The following is a 23,596-nucleotide window of genomic DNA, read 5'->3' as shown; positions in this document are numbered from 1 at the left end:
TTATAAGCAAGCATCTGGGATCAGGCCTCTCTTGTAAAAAGAACACACAAATTTTTGTTAGGATTGATCTTAAATCCATTTTTGTCTGCCCACTTTGACACTTCGTTCAGGCCATGCTGTACCTGTCTCTCGCACACTGCGAGGTTACAGGATTTGAAAGCTATTTGAATGTCGTCCACGTAGACAGAATAAAAGATGGCCGGTGGTAATGAAGCATGAAGCGTGTTCATCTTCACGATGAAGAGCGTGCAGCTGAGCACGCCTCCTTGGGGTACACCCATTTCTTGCGTAAAAAGATGTGAAAGTATATTGCCTACTTTTACCCGGAAGGTACGATTGGACAGATAGCTTCCTATTAGGTTTAGCATATTACCATGGATGGCCATTTCTGACAAGTCTCTTAAGATTCCGTAACGCCACGTTGTGTCGTACGCTTTCTCCATATCGAGGAATATGGATAAGAAAAACTGTTTGTGTACAAATGCGTCCCGGATATTTCCTTCAATACGTACAAGATGATCAGTTGTGGAGCGCCCTTCTCTGAAGCCACACTGATAGGGATCAAGCATTTTGCTCAGTTCAAGGAAGCGAATGAATCGCCGTTTAATAATTTTTTCAAATACCTTACAAAGGCAGCTTGTGAGGGCTATCGGGCGGTAGCTTGCTACTGAGGAAGGATCCTTGCCTTGTTTCAAAACAGGGACGACAATGGCTTCTTTCCATGCACTTGGAAGGTATCCTACAGCCCAAATGGTGTTGAAAAGTGTGAGTAGTGTAACTTGGGTGTCATTGTGTAAGTTTTTGATCATTTCATACACGATTCTGTCAGATCCCGGTGCAGAGGTCTTGCATGCGCTCAAGGCAGCTCTCAGCTCGGCAATACTAAAAGGACGGTTGTAAGGCTCATTCTCTCGGACTTTTTCTTGTGAATGGCTTTCGTTCTTAAATTTGTTTATATTTGAGAAAAGATTGTGAATAAATGGTTGAACTTGACACGCTCTCTAAATGCTCCCCAAGTGAATCTGCCTGGTCTTGCAGGGTATCGCCTTGTGCGTTTACCAAAGGGTATGGTTGTCGCCCTCTTATCCTATTAACCCTGTTCCAGACTTTGGCCTCAACTGTATACGAGTTGATACCCGATAAAAACTTCTGCCAACTCTCTCTTCTGGCCTGTCGGCGGGTTCTCCTGCCTTCGGAGTTTACTTCTTTAAAGTTAATAAGATTCTCCAAAGTGGGGGAGGCGCGTAGCAACCCCGATGCTTTGTTTTGTTTTTTACGAGCAATCCTACATTCGTCGTTCCACCACGGGACGTGCCGTTTGCATGCCAAGCCACTTACTTCAGATATGCATTTAGATGCGGCATCTATTATGAAGACTGTAAAATACTCCACAGCAGCATCAATTCCTAACAAAGACATGTCGGCCCATGAGATACTAGTAAGAGTTCGGAATTTCTCCCAGTAGGCTGCATCGATCTTCCACCTAGGAGCCTGTGGTGGATATTAGTTTTCTTTAGATGTTCTTAGCAGTATAGGGAAGTGGTCGCTGCTGTAAGGGTTGTGGGTAACTTCCCATTCAAGTTCAGGCAGTATAGACGGGGAAACTATGCTAAGATCTATTGAAGAACAGGTTCTGTTAGCAAGAGAGTAATATGTGGGTTCCTTCTTATTCAACAGGCACGCACCAGAAGAAAAAAGGAACTGTTCAACAAGACGTCCTTGCGCATCTATACGAGGGTCGCCCCACAGGAAGTTGTGTGCATTGAAATCGCCAAGAACAACATAGGGTTCTGGCAATTCATCTATAAAGGACTGAAATTCATGTTTGCTTAGCTTGTAATGTGGGGGTATATAAAGCGAGCAAATAGTGATAAGTTTGTTTAGCAGAACAACTCAAACCGCCACTACTTCAAGGGGCGTTCGTAGCTGTAAACCTTGACACACTATGCTTTCTTGAATTAAAATTGCAACACCGCCCGATGATGCGATTGCATCATCGTGATCTTTGCTAAAAGCAACATACTGTTGAAGAAAGTTTGTGCATTTTGGTTTTAAGTGTGTTTCCTGTAAACACAGCACTTTTGGATTGTGTTTGTGGATGAGTTCTTGCATATCATCAAGGTTTCTAAGGAGACCTCCGACGTTCCATTGAATAATTTGTGTATCCATATAGGAAGTAAATAGGTGCTGTGTGTGCAGAAATGGAAGCGATGCCTTAGATTACAGAGCTCTTTCAAGGCCCTGTAACCGGGGTTTTGCCCATTCTGAAGCGTTCAAAGAGCCTCGCCGCTCCTTAGGCGTTTGGTGCGCCTTGAGGATAGGTGTAGTGTCCATTGCCTCTAGTCTCTAGTGAGGCTCCGGACACGTGCTCTTGCGAGCGAAAAGTTACCAGAGAGAGTCCCGCCTTGGAGGGCAAGACCCCTGCGCCCACCAGCCCGGAGGTCGCTGGGGCTCCCTGAGGGATTTGGCTGCGCCGGCTGTTGCCAGTGCTGGAAGGGGCCGGGGAGGTTGAAGCAGCCTCGGCTGCGCCCACCTTCGGGGTCGATGATCCCGTCTGCTCGGTTGGCGGAGCTGTGCTAGCTGCAACCACCGTGGGGGCAGATGGCATAACTGCCGACTCGCTACTTGTGGGTCGGACAGCCGCCGGAGGCCGTTGTGACGCTGCCCCCTGACGCACCACTTCGGCAAAGCTTTTCTTTAGCAGGTATGCTACCCGCCTGCGTGCCTCTTTGAACGATATATTCTCTTTTACTTTGATCGTTACAATTTCTTTTTCCTTCTTCCAGGAAGGGCACGACCGCGAGTGCGCGGCATGATCCCCGTCACAGTTTACACAGTGGAGAGCGTTCTCACAAGCTTCAGAGGTGTGTTCTTGGGCACTGCATTTTGCACAAGTTTGGCGGCCTCGGCAGCTCTGCGAGCTGTGGCCGAAGCGCTGGCATTTGAAACAACGGAGTGGATTTAGCATGTACCGCCTAACACGGAGCTTAATGTACCCGGCCTTGATTGACTCGGGCAAGACACTTGAAACAAAGGTAATTATTAGGTGCTTCATCTGAATCTTTTTGGCATCCTGCATCATTTTAATTCTTTTGACATTGATCACATTTTGCTCACTGAAGCCCTCCAGGAGTTCCGCTTCAGTCAGCTCAAGCAAATCATGATTCGACACAAAACCACGGGTGGTGTTCATTGTACGGTGCGGGGTTACTGTCATATAGGTCTCCCCAAACAACACTAGTTTCGGTAGTTTCTCATATTGTTTCAGATCGCGGAGCTCCAAGAGGAGGTCACCGCTTGCCATCCTCGACACCTTGTAACCTGGACCAAAAACATCAGTCAAGCACTTTGAAACAAGGAATGGTGAAATGGTTCGCACTGCTTTGTTTGACTTTTCAGAGTGAATAACATGGAAGCAGGGAAAATTCTGGATTTGGTGTCCAAAAAACTTGACATCTTCGGTGCGTCCTCGTTTCTGAGGGCGATCAGGGAGGTGGGGGAAAGAAGTTTCCATGAAAGTATATAAACATTCGGCAACAGCGCCAACCGCCCACCACGGAGCCCAACGAGGGGACGCGGCAGAGCTTGCACACAAGTCTGCACGACACCGGTCGTACGCCACCACTATAACCAAATATGGTGTACCCAAGGTTGGACAGCCACACAGGGTTAACCCTTGCTGCCAAGGAGAAGGAAGTAAATAGAAGAGAGAAGGAGACAGGAAAGGTGGAAAGTAAGGGAAAGACGAAGGTTGTAGGAAGAGAGAGACAGGAAAAGGTGACTGCCGATTTCCTCCAGGTGGGTCAGTCTGGAGGCGCCGTCTATGTGAAGCAGAGGCCGAAAAGGTGTGTTGCCTCCGCCGGGGGGCCTTAAACGTCCAAACACTCAGCATCGGCTCAAGCCCCAGGATTCCCTTTTCCACAGACACGGCTAAGCGGCGCACGGCTACACGCGGGAGGGTCCAACCCTCGTGTGCTCGGGTACGTGGTGTCGCCACACACCAAACGCCTGCTTACGCAGACGCCCCTGCGGGGTAAAGACACAGACAAGAAGGCACATGAAAGACACAGACACGTGCCTGTGTCTTTCATGTGCCTTCTTGCGTAGTCCGCGTCTGTACTTGCTATGGTAATCGTACTCCACAATGTCATACCAGCAAGCCCGCATTGCAGCACTAGGAACTCTGGCACTAGTGTCTAAGGGAGCTGCAAGCAGGGCGGTTCAGGCAGCATGAGAATGATGGGTAACACATGGATATGCTAAAACTTCGTCCTTCTGGCTTCCAACTGCTTTGTGACTTTGTAACCTCATCATTTGAACACAGTAGTGTGTAATGAATAATTAAATAAAGATAAATAAGACTGCCTGATGACAGGATTCAAACACAGGACCTCTAGCACAGAAGCCCGATATCTAAACCATAATGCCATGAATGCATGCATTGCCAAGCAGTATAGTATGCCCTTATGAATTTTTCACATGCAAGCCAGCACGTTGAGATGCTTAAAGCGTTTCGATTTGGCCACCAATTTGGACAGGCTGAACCACTGCAATTAGTAGCGATTGTGTGTTTGTAGTCTTCTGAACTTAGCAAAGTACATAGATTGCTCTAAAGTGGTAGGACAACGAAGGCAGATAAAGTGTAATAAACGCAGCCACAAGAACGCCTAAATCCACAAGCACGAAGATCAGACAAATCCATGTACTACCCATCATTCCCATGGTGGGTGAACAATTGCCACGCCAGGGTGCCTGCCCTCTCGTAATTATTGTAGGAAATTGTGGCTACTGTTTACTGCAATATATTTTCCGACTTCACGGCCGAATCCAATGCAAACTAAAAAGGTTTTCAAAAACCTTTTTTGCTCATTTTAATATGTTTAAATGCAAATAATTTCCATGTGTTTTTTATGTTGTCCACAAAAGAAAAAAAATTAGTAAAAAATGCCAAACAAAGCCTAAATGAGAAAAGTTTTGCAATTTTGATGCACCTCTGCACGTTTTCTATTTCCCACAAAAATCTGCAAACAAGTCGTCATGGGAATGATGTAACGTAGATTGAAGACGGAGTCTTACAGAATAGATTTTTCTCTTTAATGGCGGGTCAGAAGAAAAGCGTGCAGCTTCGCACTTCATCATCTTTCGTGGTGCCGACCTTTGCGTGTGCCATCCTGCGGTGCGGGAGCCCCATATCTTTGTGTCAATTGCCCCCCATGCGAAAAGCTACTGTCTCGGTCGCGTCACAAAGTTCTTTCACCGACATAAGAAATGGAGCTCCTCAGGTGCCTCTCAGCAATCATGTATGCGCATAGCATGGTTTCATGCGCACTACATGAACAACTTCAGTGTGAGGACGACGACGGAGTGAACCGGGGTCAGAACTGCAGGGGACGACTTCGTAGGTCACGTCACTGACGCGGCGCGTAACCTTGTAGGGACCAAAATACCGGCGCATTAACTTTTCCGAGAGTCCACGGCGACGGACGTGCATCAAGACCCCAACGCAGGTGCCGGGATTGTAATGGACGTCGCGTCGACCCTGGTTGTATCGAAGGGTGTCGGTATGCTGTTGGCTCCGGATACGATGCCGAGCAAGCTGGCGTGCCTCTTCGGATTTTTGTACGAACTCTTCCACGTGTTCGCTGGTCGGGCTATTATCAGCCAGTGGTAGCATGGCTCAAGTGTTGATGTGACGTGGCATCCGTATACAAGTTCGAACGGCGTAAATTGTGTAGTCTCCTGTACAGCAGTGTTATACGCGAAAGTCACATAGGGTAAGCTCTCGTCCCACGTCTTGTGCTCTACGTTGACATACATGGAGAGCATATCAGCCAGCATTCTATTCAGACGTTCCGTTAATCCATTGGTTTGAGGGTGATACGCAGTGCTCTTGCAGTGAGAGTTATGCGTCAGCTGGAGAACGTCCTGCATAAAGTCCGCTGTAAATGCTGTACCGCAGTGGGTGATGAGAACAGACGGTGCACCATGTCGTAGGACGATGTGGCGTACAAAGAACTTGGCCACTTCATACGAATTTGCTTGCAGAATAGCTTCGGTTTCGGCATGCCGGGTTAAGTAGTCGGTAGCGACGACTATCCATCTGCTGCGCGAAGAGGTCACTGGGAATGACCCAAGTAGATCCATTTCTATTTGTTGAAACGGTGCTTGAGGAGAGTCCACAGGATGGATAAAGCCAGCCGATTTAACTGGAGGTTTCTTGCAGCGCTGATAATCGCGGCAGGTCTTCACGTACCGTTGCACAGAAGAATAAAGCCGGGGCCAGCAATACTTCTGTCGTATCCTTGCTAATGTCTTAGCGAATCCCAGGTGTCTCGGGAATGGCTTATCATGGCAGGCTTGCGAAAAGTCTTGGTTCAGCGCCGACGGCACGACAAGGAGGTACGAATCGGGGCCGCTTCAGCATTTTTTCCTGTAAAGGATGTTGTTGTGCAAGTAGTATGATGATAAGCTGCACACGAGTGAGCGGGGTAAAACACCTTCAACTCCTTGAAGGTGCTTGATCAGCGCCAGCAGCTCAGTGTCAGTGCGCTGGTGTTCTGCCATCTTTATGGGGTCGATAACGCCGACAAATGGCAAGTCATGGTCAGGGTCCGATGACGTCATAGGGAGTGGTGCGCATGACAAACAGTCAGCGCCACTGTGCTTCCTTCCAGATCGGTAGACAACTGTAATATCATACTCTTGTAAGCGCAGGCTCCAATGGGCTAGTCTGCCTCAAGGATCCTTGAGGTTGGCAAGCCAGCACAGGGCATGGTGATCGCTGACAGCCTTATAGGTCTACCGTACAAGTAGTATCGGAATTTACCAATTGCCCACACAACCGCTAAGCATTATTTTTTTTCTCAGTTTTTCTCAGCCTTGGTGAGACTGCGGCTTGCATAAGCAATGGTGCGTTCCGCACCAGCTTGCCACTGCACAAGAACTGCACCGAGGCCCGCATTGCTGGAGTCAGTATGAATTTCAGTGTCAGCGCCTTCGTCGAAATGAGCAAGTATTGGGCCTCTTGCAAACGCTTGCGCAATTAATTGAACGACTGCTGCTGCTCGTCCGCACCAAATGAAAGGCTTATTGTCGCGTGTAAGCCGTGTCAGCCGTGTCAGATGCGCATGCAGAATTCCTCTCCCTTGCACTACTGTAGTGTTTGCCGAGTGTGTTGAGTTTACGCAGCGTGATTGGAGTCACCCCTGGTTTGCCGTCACCTGCACATCGTCTGCGCTGCTGCCCTGGACTACGATCGAGTCACCCCGGGCGATGGTGATGCTGTGGCCAGTTCGGAGCAGCGACTTCGGCGGCCTCCTGTATCCAGCTCACAACCCTCGGCGGCGGACAAGAGCCGGCAGTCACCGACAGCTACGGCGGCTCTTGCTAGCAGGGCGCGTCGGCGCGAGCGACGCTTGCTCGTACCGACTACTGCGTCGTCGTCTCCGGAGTCCTGGCCTGGGATCGTGCCGTCAAGTCGCAAAGCTGCTGCTGTGACCGGCGGACGCCAGCGGTGTACCCCAAGGACAGTCGGCTCGCATGTTATGGACAGCGTGTGGACATTTCCCCGGCGCGGCCACTGTTGCATGTACCACCTTGTTCGCGAAGCACGTGTTGATGCTAGACTGTGTGAAATGTTTCGCCGGAATATGTAGTGATTTAAGGTTGGGGGGATGTGGGGATGCGCGACTCTCACGCATCCCCTGATATGCTGTTTTCCCGCACGGCTCGCGTGGCATGGCGCCCGCGGCGGTCGGAGTGGTACAAGCGCGGTGCGAGAGATGGCGCGACCGTCGCGCCGCGGCAGGGTTACTCGGGCGCCGAGGGACAAGGCGTGGGGTCTTTCCCGGCGGGTCAGCGGGCGCGGACGTCCGCGCAGGCGCCGTCCGATGCTTCTGCGAGACTGTCTCGCGTGGCCGCCTTCGAACGTGCCACCATTCGCGTGACTGTACACGCGAACGACCAGGCGTTGGGATCCAGCATGGGGCGAACATATTCGCTCGCAATGCGGTCGCGGTAAGTCGGACTTCTAGATTTGTCGCGCGCCCATCGGCATGTTTTGGGGATAGCAACTCGGCTAGCAGGCATTGATCTATGAAAGGTGCAATAAATGCCCTTGTGATTGTTTGCACTACTGTGTTGTCGTTTCTTTGTCCCAAAAGTACCGAGGAGGAGAGCCCCGGGTCTCCCACAAGCCTTAAATGAAAGGATATAGCAATCAGCAAGGCATACATTTAAATTACGTTTAGAACACTTTTGCATGCTGCTAAACTTAGGCATCCACTTGTGATAAAGGCATCACTGCAACCACAGGAGCTAACGATATTACGCATAAACGTTTCCCATCGTGCTTATCTGCTGTGAATCCCACTGAGTACGCTTCAAAGGTGCCTGCACATTCTTTGTTCAGCCCAAACATTGCAGCAACTCAAATAATGCAATAGTGCATGTGCAATGGGCCCATGACAGACGTATTTTCTATTATGGCTGTGCCAAAATTCACTGATGATGGGACAGGTCAGGTAATAAGAACAATGAAACACTGTTTCTCTCATTCTCCTTGTAAGTTGAGCTGTCAAAGATAACTGCGAACTAATGTCCTTCCCTTGTGTAATTTTCTTGCTGCCTGCGTACCACTAGCTTTCAGAGACTGACCGAGTAGTCTCTGGCCAGCTCTATAAACATGTGAGCAGCTTGCTTCGCCACGATACAAACTGCGGCAGCAGAAAGTAGCAGATGACGGAAAGGCGCCGTCCACGGCACTCACTGTGCCTGCATGAAACTCGAAGCGGCCTGCAGAGCAATGCATCCGGTGTTCCCTTTAACAGTAGACACCGCTGTGTACTTTGCCGTTTAAAGCCATCTGCCACTTTTTTTTTTTTTTTTTTGGCGACATTTTGTTGGGCCAGCCAGCCCTGAAAGACCCGATAATAATTGTGAAGCTACTTCCCTGGCCATTGTATGTTAGCCAGTTTTCATAACTTCCAGGGAAAAAAGCAGATACTTTTCACAAAAGTAAAATGTAAAAAAAAGGACAAAAAGTTCACTAGTTTTCTGTCCTGTTTTCACAACTAACATCGCAGTGCTATAAAGACTCCGACCAATTTTTCACACCCGATCTTAGTAACTCTGCTATGGGCCCCATAGAGCCAACGTACAATGGCGACCAATATTTTGAATGTCTACAAAGGTTAATTTTTCTTTTTACTCTATCTGCACAAATTGCAACATGAACATTGTTGCCACAAATACAGTTACCATTATCTTAGTTTTGTTTTTCCGATTTTTAACGACCGCCATTTGGGATGACCTAAACCAAAAGCATTAGGTACTTTGTTTACAATCTGCAGCAGTAGAAGTCTGGCACGGCATGATGTCCTCATGCAGAAAATTCAAACCCGAGTGACAATCATGTTTACCAATGGAGATTTGTGGTCAAGAAGTTTCACTAGCAGAAACAGGTTGTATGTCGCCATGGCGCACCGTCAAAATCACAAGCAGATGCAGCCCGTGCAAGTGTGAAAGATTTGAAACGTTACCCTCTCTGCTGCAGTCGCTTAGCGGCTATGGCGTAGCGCTGCTATGCTCGAGGTCATGCGAACAAATCCCTGCTGCGACAGCTTCGTTTCGATGGGGGCAAAATGCAAAGACGCCTGTGTACTGTTCAGTAGGTGCACGCTAAAGAACCCCAGGTGGTCAAAATTAATCTGGAGTCCCCACTACAGGGTGCCTCACAATCAAATCATAACTCCAGAATTATTTTTTTTTATGTTACTTGCATGTCGTTTGCCAATAATCAATGACGATTTACTAAAAGCGCACACAAAGAAGCACTAAACCATATAAGTATAATTAAGCTAATAAGCTACACAATGAAAAAATTGTAGTACTATGACTTATTCAGCTGATAGGTAGCTTTTCTCTCTGAATTCCCCATAAAATGAGCACCCATTCAATACATCTTTGGCTGGTAAGCATAGTATGCTTAATATTTATAGACATACGCAACGCATTGCATTTTTTCTCATTTCCCAGTGGCCAAATTACAAGGCTCCATTTTGTGCCTGCACCACAGATACTGCAGCTGAAAAGAAGTGCCCAGGAGGCCTAGGGCTAATTGCATGCCGAGGCACAGTCACGACAGTGAGTAGTGCAAGTGATGCGATGTGCCTGGCCCAGTTGGCGTGGGCCGCTACAGATGGCGCAACGTGTCCTGCACAGCAAGTAGCTGCGGTGACGTCATCATCAGCTACCTGTTTCTGCTTCCGTTTTTAGGAGCCTTGCTTTGTTTTGCCGTCTCCCTATGATGGGCAGAGCATTCAAGCCCGAGCCACTGGCGTGTTCTGCCAGTCTGTTACAATGTGTATGTAACCTTAACCCTCATTAAACAGTTTTCCTACGTTGCAAAGTCTCCCTCCATTCAGCCCAAGCCCCACATCTGAAGCAGTCGACCCCGAACCTCTGCACAAGAACGACGGTCAGTACCCCATTTCAACCGCATTCATCATTGTACCCACGCCCTCATGTTGGCGAAGACTCACGACTGAAGATACTCCCAAAATTTACCGCTCGTCGGTGATCATTCAGTGTCAAGAGAAAAATGCAGCCGTTGTTTGAAGAGTGCCAACAACGGTGACAGCTAACCCAGAGCCGACCTGAGCCCCACGCTTAGCCTGCGGATTAGCGCTCACTCACCTAGTCTCCCGTGTGCCCAGCCTCGCTTTGTGGTGCATCATGCCAGGAATTATTTGGGAAGAGATTAAGTTAATAACCATGCTGTGGCTCAGAGTTTACCTTATCCACGATGAATTGGCCTGACGCAAGAGTTGGACAGCACCGGTCCTACAGAAGAGGTTATTCAGCGTCTCAAAGCTGACATTCACCAACGCTGTGAGGCAACGCTGCGGTCAAGCATGGATAGGGTGGGTACTGCCGGCAGCTCAGATTTGACTCTTGATCCTGCAATGCCCAAAAGTCTGGCCCTTCTGTTTCAACAGCTGCCACGCCCCTCAACTACAGTTACCACACTGCCAGATCTGTCGTAGTAGATTGCTTACTTTGACCAGTCTCTAGCAGAAAATGTTGATGTCTGGCTCAAAGACGTCTGCTGTATGCTTTCATTTCTATTAATTTATCATTTCTTTAATTCAATCAGTAAGTACAAGTAATTTCCACTGTGTTTTCTTTGGTGTCAATGTTTGTGGGCTTCTTATGATATGACTAATAAAAAATCAGGCCTCTCGGTTAACCCCCCTTTCTTCTTGTTTATTACATAATGAGGGCCCCGAATCCAGCAACATTGATGCCTTCAGGTAGCACAAGTGGGTTTATTGACCAGTTGCCTTCACCCAAGAAGATCACGTACTCGTGACGCCTGTGGCAGAAAGGATGTTCCACATCTGCCGCCAAGGTTTGTGAATGGTGGCGCTGTCTAACACTCCCAGGGTTCTAGTAGGAAACAAATACCCAAGAAAATTAAAGGGGGAACGGCGCCGCGGTAGCTCAATTGGTAGAGCATTGCATGCATAATGCGAAGATGTGGGATCGTTCCCCACCTGCACAAGTAGTTTTTTCATCCACTTTCATTTTCATTAATTTATCATTTCTTTAATTCAATAAGTAAGTAAAAGTAATTTCCTCTTTGCTTTCTTTGGTGTCAATGTTTGTGGGCTTCTTATGATAAGCTTGAGAGCCTGTTATAGGTGCCTAGAGCAGCATGTTTCAGTGCCTAACCGCACGGTTTCTAGTCACAACTATAGAAGCCAAGAAAAGTATGGGGGAAATAACTGAGGTTTTGTATTTAAATGTTGAAATAATCGGGAGCTTTAGCTCGTCCATAAGTATATTGCCCTATACAGAACATCAGAGTGAGTGGGTATGTTGGTGGTGGCAGCCGTTAGTGCCAGGTTTGACCAGAGAGGACACACAGCTGTCATTGCAGTAATCAAGTATAGTAGGATCTTGTTGATATGATCCTGTTATGTTTGGTTTCTCTGCGTAAACGTTCGTGAATGAGAACATAAAAAATTACCCAATACAGTTGTGCTTACTTTTTACTGGTTCACATGCTCTCAGAAAACGCAATCTTTTGGCATCAACGTTCAGTAGATCGCCAAACTGCAATTGTACGATACTTTTTTTGGCTGCTAGATCCCATATAAACAAGAAAAGGCATGAGGTGCATGCAATTGAGTACAGTAGCCACCCGTTACAGCCACATCCCCGCAATACTAGCCCGCCCTTCTCACATGAAAACGGCGTGCATTAAGGTTCTTCTTCCGGCACCAGCACATCTCCTCCCGGGTCGTCGCACACTGCATTCACAGCTATCGATGCCAACCCTATTGCAATAAGCATCTTCACTTATCTGTTTGTAGTTATCTGTTTGTAGTTGTTTGTTTGTTATCTGTAGTGTCGCATATCACTCTCGCAGCATCGTAGCCATCGTATTCCTGTGTTGCCCACCAGCTAAATTTCATTTACATTTCCCGTCACAGTCTTAAAACACTACCCCATAGGAAAACAAACGTTTCCTACCAGCTCTATGCGCGTCCCCATCTTCTGCCGCAGCTATTCATGCTGAGTGGGCTGATCAGAACTTCCCACATAAATTCGCCACTCAAGGAAGCTTCTAACTGAGGCTGAACTTGAGAAGTGTAAAATATGTCAGCCTGCCGAAGCTGTAAAAATGACAATGTGTGTTTCAGGGCTGCTCAAGACTCGCCAGCTTGGCTCGCATCGGCGTCTCGTGCTGCAACGATTCACGCAGCGCTTTGCATCATGTTGATGTCAACTACTGTTGGGTCTCAATTTTTTTTAGTGACTTCCAATCATACATTTTCTCAGTATGTTTTTTTCTTTCGAGTATGTTCTTCCTCATCTCGATGGCCACGAGATGAGGGAGGACTTTGGGAACAAGTTGGACAAAGATGGGACTAGATCAGATGACACTCCAACTTGACAAGTCTTATGGTTTTGACCGTTGCAGCGCCATAACATATGGCAGCTGGTTCACGCTGTCAAGTCAGTGCAAACCAACCCTGGAGAAATGAAACAGCACTCACGTGGAACAGATATCGGAGAAGGAAGGCCGAGGCGACACCCAGCACAAACACGCACAGGTAGGGGGCACAGCCAAGCAGTCCTGTGCCCAGGAGAGATCCTCGCTTCAGCAGCAGCTGCCGGAAGTAGGCAATCTTGAAGTCATCCAGCGGTGGGTACCGCTTTCGGCCAAATGCCTCTCCGATGGGGTTGAATGACCGCACCAGCACTGCCTTTTTGTTGGAGAAGGTGTCGAAGGAGTACTTGCCATGGTAGCGACCCATGCCACTCTGGCCCACTCCACCAAAGGGCAGCGTGTCCACTGCAGCATCATCCAAGGCGCGTTTGCATGATGACAGGCATTGCAACAGCATTTAAAGTGCTCCAACTCATTGTGCACAGCCTTTGTGCATTTCAAAGTTTTGCAACATGGATTTGGATAAACTTGATCTCTATACCTCAATATGATCATCACTGTCAGTCTATTTTTTTTTATGCCGCCTGTAGGACAAAGGCATCTCCCAGAGATCTCTAATAGCCCCTGTCTTGACCTAGCCGATTCCAAGCTGTGCCTGCAAATTTCCTAATTGTATCACCCACCTAATTTTCTGGCTTCCTTGACTGCACTTCTCTTCCCTAGGCCCCTATTCTGTAACTCTAATGGTCCACCAGTTATCTGCCCTACACATCACGTGGCCTGCCCCGCTCCGTTTCCTTTTAACACCTAGAATATTGGCTACCTCTGTTTGCTTTCTAATCCACACTGCTGTCTCCCTGTCTGAATGTTACAACGAACATTTTTCATTCCATCCCTCATTATGTGGACCTTAAGTTCTTCTCAAACTTCCTTGCTAACCTCTAGGTTTCTGCCGGTAGAATGTAACAATTGTACACTTTCATTTTTAACAATGGTGCTAAGCTCCACGTCATGATTTAGAAATGCCTGCCATATGCATTCCATCGTCGATGTGACCTAACAAAGTTAAATCTTAGTACACTTTCTTATAGCTATTAATACTGCAAGTATAAAAGTCACCCATTCTTATGACCAACACTGCTTGCCACGTTGTTACCCCCGCAGGTAAGCCAACCACAAAAGAAATAAAGACTGGGCCAACCTTGGTGCTCTGGCTAATCCCCAGCTATGCTGGCAGAATAGTCTCAGTTTGTACAATGCTCATTATGAGCCAATGCTTTTAAACAATTAAAATTTATTTTTACACAAGCACGCAGCAATGAGGGTCTTATAAAATCAGTGGGCTGCAGCTGGAACATTCTCGAAATGCCAATAAGCCAAGTGATAGGTTCAGGACGTGAAGCCACATCAACCCTCTAACTGCACACATCATGGCAATGGTTTCAATGCACAGCATGTGCCATAAGCTTGGCTGTTTGCATTTTATTCCAGTGTGATGGAACGCAACACACATGACAGAACTAAAGCACAGCACATTAGGCACATGGAAAATTCATGTGCTCGCATGTTCAGCATCTCAGTATCTAGGCTATGAAGGGTTCCAACTGTCACATCATCAAATTCAGCAATGTTAAATCACTAGCAGTGTTGTGTCATGTCGAAAGAAGCTTGTAGTTTTGCCCTGATCCGGCGAAACTACAAGCTGTTGCCCAGTTTCCCAGACCAACGACCTTGAAAGAACTGCGCAGCTTCATTGCGTTAGCGCCACACTTTCGCCGTTTCATCCGCAATTTTGCCACCATAATAGCACCTTTAAAGCTGCTTCTTCGTGGTGGCCACAACCTTTCAACCTGGTCACCGGATTGCGATGCCGCCTTCACAAAACTGTCGTCTCCCGACGCCACCACCAATCCTGCGCCATTTCGAACCAAATGCTCCAACTGAAATACAGACGGATGCCAGTGGCGTTGGCCTTGGGGCCGTTCTCGCTCAGAGAAAGGCTGGCTTCGATGAGTACGTCATTGCCTTCGCCAGTCGTGCACTCAGTAAACCTGAATCGAACTATTCTGTCACAGAAAAGGAATGCCTGGCTATAATTTGGGCCATAACCAAATTCCGTCCATATCTTTATGGCCGCCCATTTGACGTGATAACTGATCACCATTCGCTGTGCTGGCTGTCGTCATTAAAAGAACCATCCGGTCGTCTTGCTTGATGGGCCCTTCAACTGCAAGAGTATGACATTCGCGTGCTGTACCATTCTGGCCGAAAACACTCGGATGCGGGTGCCTTGTCTCGTTCGCCACTAACAGACGAGGCTAGCTCCCCGAAGGCCTCATTGTCCGAGTCTTCCCTCCCTGCCACGGACATGCTTTTGTTTATTAAATTGTTTATTTTAGCAAATTGTTTATTAAACAAAGGATTAGTTGGTAGATCTTTGGGTTCACCATGATAATTCTCAAGGATCCTCAGCACTGTCTTCTGCAATACCTCCAGTTTTTTATCATTTGTAGTCGTCGTAGTACCCCAAACTAGTGTGCGGTAGGATAAACGGGAGCAGTAGTGGGCATAATAATCGCTTTCTTTAGCTGCAGACGAATTAGATCTGATAATTTCAATAATAAACCAACTGTTCTGCTTAATTCTGAGGTTAGCTTGTTTAGATGTGTATTCCACGACATACTTTCTTCATATCACACACCTAGAAATTTCTGACATTTTACGCGTGCTACGACGGTGTCCTGGAATGTCAGCGTGAGTTCACGGTCACATGTATTGTTAGTGGGTTTGAACAAGACTTAGTTAGTTTTTTTTAGGTTCAGTGCTAATTTATTTGCATGAAGCCAAATATCAAGCTGCATTAGATAGTCGTTAACCGTGTTCTGAAGTTTATTAAGTGTACGTGCAGGAAAAAATATATTGGTATCATCTGTGTCAATTACTAACTTTAGGGAGTTAGGTATATCAAAGATATCGTTTATGTAAAGTATAAATAACAATGGCCCTAGAATCGACCCCTGAGGTACTTCTCGTTTTACTGTAGTAGTTGCGGAAATAACATCATCAATTTTTATACACTGTTTTCTGTGGGAAAGATAATTTTTTCAAAGATCTAAGGCAACGCCATGAATGCCGTATTCATGAAGTTTAACTAATATAATTTCATGGTTAAGACAATCAAATGCTTTCATAAGATCAATGAAGAGACTAATGGTATAAAGCTTATTTTCAATGTCATTCATTATTTTATTTTTAACACATAATAACGCTAGTCAGTCGTTTTATTTTTCTGAAAACCATACTGTGCGTCATTTATTACGTGGTGCTTAGTTATAAAATTCACAAGACGCGTGTTAATAACATTTTCAAAAATTTTGGATAGCACGGGCAGCACCGAGATTGGCCTGTAATTACATATGTCACTAAGGGCCCCACACTTGTGTATTGGGCATATGCAGGCAAGCTTAAGATCGGAGGGAAAGATTCCAGTTTCCAGCATTCAATTAATTATATGCGTTAGCGGCAGAGATATAACAGATGCAACATATTTAATTGGTACAACACACAGGTCATCAATTCCTGGCGAAACGTTCTTTATTTTACCCAATAAATTTTCCACCTCTTGTGGACTTGTCAGAAACAAAGAAATTGAGTGTATCAAGCTTACGCGTTTCTGCACTGAATCAAGACAAGTTTCGGTACTAAGGTCCCTCTTGCAGGAAATCTGAAAATCACCGTCGTTAGTGAAGTATTGATTCATATCTGTGAATGCTTCAACCTCCGTTTTACCGTGAGCAAAAGCTGCAATGTTAATAGGACGCTTCAGTTTCGAATTGCTTGACAGGTTGTTGACCTCGTTCCAAAGCTTTCTAGTATCATTAAATATCCTAGCGAAAAGGCATTGATAATAGCAAGTCTTAGCTTTTTTCAAATCGGCATTTAATTTATTTCGGTACTTTTTGTATTCGTGAGTAGAGCAGCATCAGGTGTCTGTACAAGTGCGTGATACATTCTATTTTTGGTTTTGATCTTTTTGTACAAGCATCCAGGGTTTACGAATTCTTTTTTGCCTCGGGGAGCATTGAACAAGCGGGTAGCATCTATCGCAGATGGCCTTAAGCGTGTGAAAGAAAAGGCGGTATGATTTGTCAGGGTCACTTTCTGCGTAAAGCAGGTTCCAGTTTGTATCTTCCAGCGCATAATAAAATTGGCGTAGCAGATGTGAATTTATCTTACGATAGCTCGACTTTTCATGAGAGTCGAGCCTGTCGCTGGCAAGCGGCAAAAATGTAAAGATAGGAAGGTGATCAGTTAGTTAGTTAGTTAGTTAGTTAAATGGGGTTTAATGGCGCAAAAGCAGCTAAGGCTATGCTGCGCCAAACACGAGGTGTTTTAAAATCCAGTTTGTAAAGAAAAAGGCTGTGTTAGTAATCTATATTTTATGTCAAAATCCAGCGTCGTGTAGAAATTTACGGACGTCACATAATGGGACTAGCGGATCATCACCTAAAATCAGAGCAGGGTGTAAAGGTATGTGTAGTTGATATAATTTGTGCAAAAGTGTTCATCTGTGTGTTTCAGTCTGCGTACATGTGAGTAATATGTGCATAACTGTTAGTGGCTGTTGACATTTCTCGCATGCTGGTGTGTCTTCTTTCGTAAGTAAGTAATTGTGCGTGAGGTGTGTGTGCCCAATGCGTAGTCGGCATAAAACTACTTCGATGAACCGCTCCTGATGATAGCATGACTTCCACTCGCCAACTATGGGTTTCGTGAGATGGAGCTTGTTGTCGGCACAACGGTCCCATTCGCGTTGCCATTTTACCGTGAAGGCTTTTCTAATTGCACGGATGCTATCATTATATGGGAGTTTTGTGTTTGTAATATCTTTGTGCGCTGCCATCAATGCACATCTATCAGCTGCTTCGTTACCTGGTATCCCAACATGGCTTGGGACCCAGCAGAAACAAATTGACCTCCCGTATTCGTTAAGCATCAACATGTTTAAAATGTCTCCTATCAGGGGTTCACACTCAGATTTCAACTGTAGAGCCTTCAGTGAGCTTAAAGAGTCAGTGTATATGACTGCATGTTTGTGTTTATCAGTTATAATCTTTTTAACAACAACCCAGATAGCGTAAACTTCAGCCGTGAAAACAGAAGCGTGTTGTGGTAATCGAATACTTGTTTCCCAATTTTCCGCTACGGCCCCCACACCCACGTGAGCTTTTGTTTTAGAGCCATCAGTGTAATATTGCATGTTATATTGATATTTGTCCTGAAGTGCACGGAATTCTTGTATAATGTGTTCGTGTGGGATGTCTCTTTTCTTTAAATGTGTTAACGTCCAATCACATAAGTGTGTGAAATCGTACCACGGGGCCAACCGTTGTGGTTTCTTGGCAATCTGGAGGACTTCGTGGGGAATGTCATAATCCTGACAGTATTGCTCATACCGCAGGACAAGTAGCCTAATCGTGTTCGGTTTATTTGTGTAGTGTAAGCGTGTGTTGCATTGTGTGAGGATGTTGTAGCATATGTGTTGGGGTGATGACTGAATTCTGAGTATGTAGGAAAAAGTGAGGAATGCTCTGCGCTGCTGTAAGGAGGGTTCATTACACTCGACGTATAAACTTGGAATAGGTGAAGTTCAGTAGGCACCACTTGCCAGTCGCAGTCCAAGATTATGTACCGGATCCAGTCGTTGGATGTAGGACTGTCTGGCTGAGCCGTAAACCACAGAGCCGTAGTCTAAAAGGCTACGCACAAGAGACCGGTAAACACGTAAAAGGCACGTTCGGTCGAAACCCCAGTGCTTATGAGACAAAATTTTAAGGATATTAAGAGCTTTATTTGCTTTAACCTTTAGTGCTTTTATGTGAGTTAGGAAGTTAAGTTTGGTGTCAAAGGTTACTCCTAAAAACTTATGGTCTTGTTTCACCGGCACTATGGTGTCGTTCAGTTTTAAGACTGGATCGCTGTGTAGCCCTCGTTTCTGAGAGAACAAAACAGTAACTGTTTTTTGCGTGGAGAAACGGAAACCATTTTTGTTAGCCCATTGTGTAAGTTTGTTTATTGTCATTTGAAGCTGCCTTTCACAGGTTGTCAAATTTGAAGCACGGCAAGCCACTTGGAGATCGTCTACGTAAACGGAGTGCATAAGAGACGACGGTATAATCTTATTAACTGAATTCATCTTTACTATAAACAGCGTCGTGCTGAGAACACAGCCTTGCGGAACGCCATTTTCCTGCGTAAATGTATTAGAATGAACTGTACCCAGACGTACCTGAAATGTTCTATTAGACATGAAATCAGTTAGGCATTTCAGAATTTTACCACGGATGCCGAGGTCAGCCAAGTCTCTTAAAATTCCATATCTCCATGTGGTATCATAGGCTTTTTCTAAATCGAAGAAAACTGCAAGACAGTGTTGTTTGTGTAAAAATGCATGTCGGATTTCATGTTCAAGACGGACAAGATGGTCAGTAGTTGAACAACCCTTTCTATATCCACACTGGTGAGGGTCTATGAGGTTTCTTAATTCCAAAATAAATGAGAGTCTGATATTGATAATGCTTTCATATGATTTTGCCAAACAGCTCGTGAGGGCAATGGGTCTGTAGCTGCTTGCGGATGTTGGGGATTTACCGGCTTTTAGAAAGGGAACTACTATAGCTTTTTTTCCACTCTTCGGGCATTATACCTGATTCCCAGATTATGTTGAAAAATTTAAGGAGAGCTTCTACAGATGCCTGGGACAGATGAGCCAGCATGGCGTAGTGAATACGGTCATGTCCTGGCGCTGTGTTTTTTCCTGCAGAAAGGACTCTGTTTATTTCTTGTTGTGTGAGGGGGGAATTGTACGGTTCGTTTGATGCCCCAGTAGTGGGCAGCCTTTGTTTTTCAGCAGACTGTTTGTACTGTAAGAATTCCTTTGTATAATTTGCTGAACTGGATACACCACGGAAATGTTCGCCAAGTATATCTGCCTGTTCTTGTATTGTTGTCTGTGTGTCTGGACTTGTAAGTAACGGTATTGTGTAAGATGAGTGATCTTCCCGAAACTTTCCTACCTGTTCCCACATGCGTTTAGACATGACTGAACTGTTTATGGACGATACGTATTTTTTCCACAATGATTTTTCTGCCTGCCTTCTGATAAATCGTGCTTTGGCTTTGGCCTGCTTAAAGCGTAAGAGGTTGGTGTAGGTGGGGTGTCTTCGTAACATGCCCCAGGCCCTATTTTGAAGCTTTTTTGGTTCTGTGCACTCGGGAGTCCACCAGGGGTAGATTTTTTTGTGCAGACGGTTGGATGTTTGTGGTATTGACTTTTCTGCCGCTGAAATTAAAACCGCAGTGAACTTTTCATTGATTTCATTTACACTGAGTTCGTTTGAAAAGACTTCTTCGAGTTTTGCGTGTTTCACAAAAAGCGGCCAGTCGGCAAGATGTATTTTCCAGCGACGTGGCTTGGAGTTTAGGGTAGGTAATGGGGATGTTAGCTTGATAAAAGCCGGCAAATGATCACTTCCATATGAAGTGTCGAGGACTTCCCACTTAAAATCACTAAAGACAGATGGTGAGCAGAAGGCTAAATCGAGACAACTAAATTTGTGTGAGCTTGGTGAAAAATACGTTGGTGAACCCGAGTTTAAAAGACATATGCTGTTAGACAAAATAAAATCTTCGATTACTTGCCCTCTTTGGTCTGTTCTATCGCTGCCCCAGAGGGTACAATGGGCATTAAAATCTCCTACTAAAACAAAAGGCTCTGGTAACTGGTGTATTAGATTTTCCAATTGTCTAGTGGTAAAATGTGTGTGGGGTGGTATGTAAAGTGAACAGATGGTGATGGTTTTATGGGATAGAATGGTGACGGCAACAGCCTCGAAAGAGGTATTCAGCTGAACATTTCGTGTAGGGGTGCCGCCCTGGACGACTATGGCGACTCCTCCTGACAGACGGCTAGAGTGTTCGCGGTCTTTTCGGACAACGGTAAAACCTTTAAGGATCTGACTGTTCTTGGGGCCTAGGTTTGTTTCTTGAAGGCAGAATGCCACTGGTGAGAACTTATTTATTATGTCTTTTATGTCACCTAAATTATGTAGCAGACCTCTACAGTTCCAATGGATGATGAAAGCCATTGTCAAACAATTAGAACGGTTCACTTATATGTGTGTGTTTTAGAAGTTTATAGGTGACATGTAATGATAAGATAGCTAGTCTAAACAAGGGCGGTAACTGTTCAGGTTACCTGACCCTTTGATGAAGCAGTTACGAGATGTTTGTCTTTTTTAGTACGCTCCAGGGAGCGCTGGTCCTTTGGCGTCGACGACGCCGTGGTTTTTGGGTCGATCTCCATAGCCTTCTCCGAGGCGCTGGAGGATCGAACGAGGGTCTGAGACCGTGAGACGCTCGTCATGGGCCTCGGAGTTCGATTAAGTCTTGGGCCCTGCGTCACAGCAGTCTGGGGGCCCGCCTTAGCTGACGATGGCACAGCACTGGCCGCTGCCACCAACAGGGCGCATGGAGGTACTACGGGTCCACTAGCTGTGACCCCTGGAACCGATGTGGTGCTGCCCCCTGTTGCGCCACACTGGCACAGCTCATTTGAGGTAGGTGAGATAGTTTCTTTCTTGCTTCATAGAAGGAGATTTTCTCTTTCACTGTGAGTGCAATTATTTCTTTCTCTTTCCGCCAAAGGGGACAAGATCGTGAATAAGCAGCATGATCTCCTTTGCAGTTTGCGCAACGCGGAGAAGCATTGCAGTTGTCCGAAGGGTGATCATTGGCACTACATTTTGCGCATGTTGCCTTTCCTCTACATGATTGTGATGCATGCCCGAACTTTTGGCACTTGTAGCACCGTCTTGGGTTTGGCATGTATGGCCTCATGTTGATTTTTACATACCCTGCTTCGAGTGAACTGGGAAGAATGCTTGTGCCAAAAGTAAGTATCACATGTTTGGTTGGGATTTGTTCGTCGTTTCTCCTGATCGTTATTCTCTGCACTTTGATTACGTTTTGCTCTTGGAAACCCTCGAGCAGTTCTTCGTCGCTTAAGTTAAGGAAATCTTCTTCAGAGATCACGCCCCTGCATGTATTTAGTGATCGATGTGGTGAGATCGTTACTTTGATGTCACCAATACTGGTGAGATCGGACATCTTTTCCAATTGTTCTTTCTTTTTAAGTTCCAGGAGAACGTCTCCACTTGTCATTTTAGAGGCTTTGTAGTCTTCTCCAATTTTTTCTTTGAGGCATTTTGCCACTAAGAAGGGGGAGAGTTGTCGCATTGGGGTGGTTCCTTCGCTGTGCATGACATGGTAACGCAGAAATGTCTCTGGATTTACTTTGAATGTGAAACCGAAAGGTACTTCGGTGCGACCTCGTTTCGAAGGCCGATCTGGAAGGCGGGGGAAAGGTTCTGCCATAACATAGTTTCAAATTTTGGCGGCGGTGGTAGCCACCCACCACCGAGCCCAACAAGGGGACGCTGCAGGTTCCGAAAATCTGCAGGCGCCAGCTTTACACCGCCACTATAACCTAATGAATATACCCAAGGCAGAATATATTACACACGGTTAACCCTTGCCGCCAGGAAATACGGAAGTGATAAGAAGTGAAGAGAAGACAGGAAAGATGTAAAAGTGGGAGAGAAAGACGAAGATTGGAGAGGAGGACAGGAAAAGGCAACTGCCGATTTCCCCCAGGTGGGTCAGCCTGGAGGTGTCGTCTGTGTGAAGCAGAGGCCGAAGAGGTGTGTTGCCTCTGCTGGGGGGCCTTAAAGGTCCAAACACCCAGCATCAGCTCAACCCCCAGGATCCCCCTTTCTCCAGACACGGCTAAGCCGCGCACGGCTACACGCGGGAGGGTCCAACCCTCGTGTGCTCGGGTACGTGGTGTCGCAACACACCAAACGCCTGCTTGCGCAGACGCCCCTGCGGGGTAGGAAGGTGATCACTAATGTCGAGTGATAACATACCACTAGTGCAATTTTGTTCTTGGGTGTTTGTGATACTGATGTCAAGTAAGCTGGCACTGTGGTCAGTAAGACGAGTAGGTTGCGTAATGACATTTGAGCAAGCAAATGAATCGAGAATAGTTTCCAACTGTTTACAAGATGCATCCCCACTGAGCATGTCAATGTTGACATCACCCATGATAAGAAATGGACTACGCATCAAATGGATTTTTCGCAGTAACGTTTCCACAAAATAAAAAAATTCAGACTTATATACCCTGCGGGAGGTCGATAAACAGCTTTAACGATAACATTTTGCACATGCACTGTGACACATTCGATACTAGGCGTCATACAGGTCATTTCGTCAGTAACATCATGGGTGAGGGAATCTTTAACATACAGACAAATTCCACCGCCTCGGTTAGAAGGATGGACAATGCCATTATAAACATATCCTACAAAGTGCGGCAGTCTGTCATTCGGAGTTAACCAGGATTCAGTAAATAACAAAACATCAAATTTAATGTCAAGACGCTCAAAGAACTTCGGCTATCTGTTTTATTTTTAATACTTCGAACATTTAGATGAAATGCAGCAAACTGCTTAGACAACCCGTTCAAGGTATGACAGAGCCTATATTGGTCATAATATTGGCAACCTGCCTTCTTAG

General features: G+C 46.1%; 1 protein-coding gene across 5 annotated transcripts in view; it reads right to left on the bottom strand.

Moving 5' to 3' along the window:
* The window catches only part of Aldh-III (Aldehyde dehydrogenase type III), a 232,690-nt gene that overhangs the window by 52,857 nt on the left and 156,237 nt on the right, over positions 1 to 23,596 (bottom strand). For 3 of the 5 annotated variants that reach the window (XM_055064316.1, XM_055064317.2, XM_055064318.2), the window contains exons 10-11: positions 13,065 to 13,363; positions 11,254 to 11,448 (exon numbers count right to left, since the gene is read on the bottom strand). In XM_055064316.1, the coding sequence (XP_054920291.1) occupies positions 11,269 to 11,448; positions 13,065 to 13,363 (479 nt within the window). In that variant the 3' untranslated portion in view covers positions 11,254 to 11,268. Of the gene's footprint in view, positions 1 to 11,253; positions 11,449 to 13,064; positions 13,364 to 23,596 lie in introns of those variants that run through there. The other 2 variants (XM_055064319.1, XM_055064320.1) reach the window with 1 other exon arrangement.

Source organism: Dermacentor andersoni, chromosome 11 (genome assembly GCF_023375885.2).
Source record: "Dermacentor andersoni chromosome 11, qqDerAnde1_hic_scaffold, whole genome shotgun sequence".
NCBI classification, from domain to species: domain Eukaryota; kingdom Metazoa; phylum Arthropoda; class Arachnida; order Ixodida; family Ixodidae; genus Dermacentor; species Dermacentor andersoni.
This window is presented reverse-complemented; position numbering and strand designations above follow the sequence as displayed.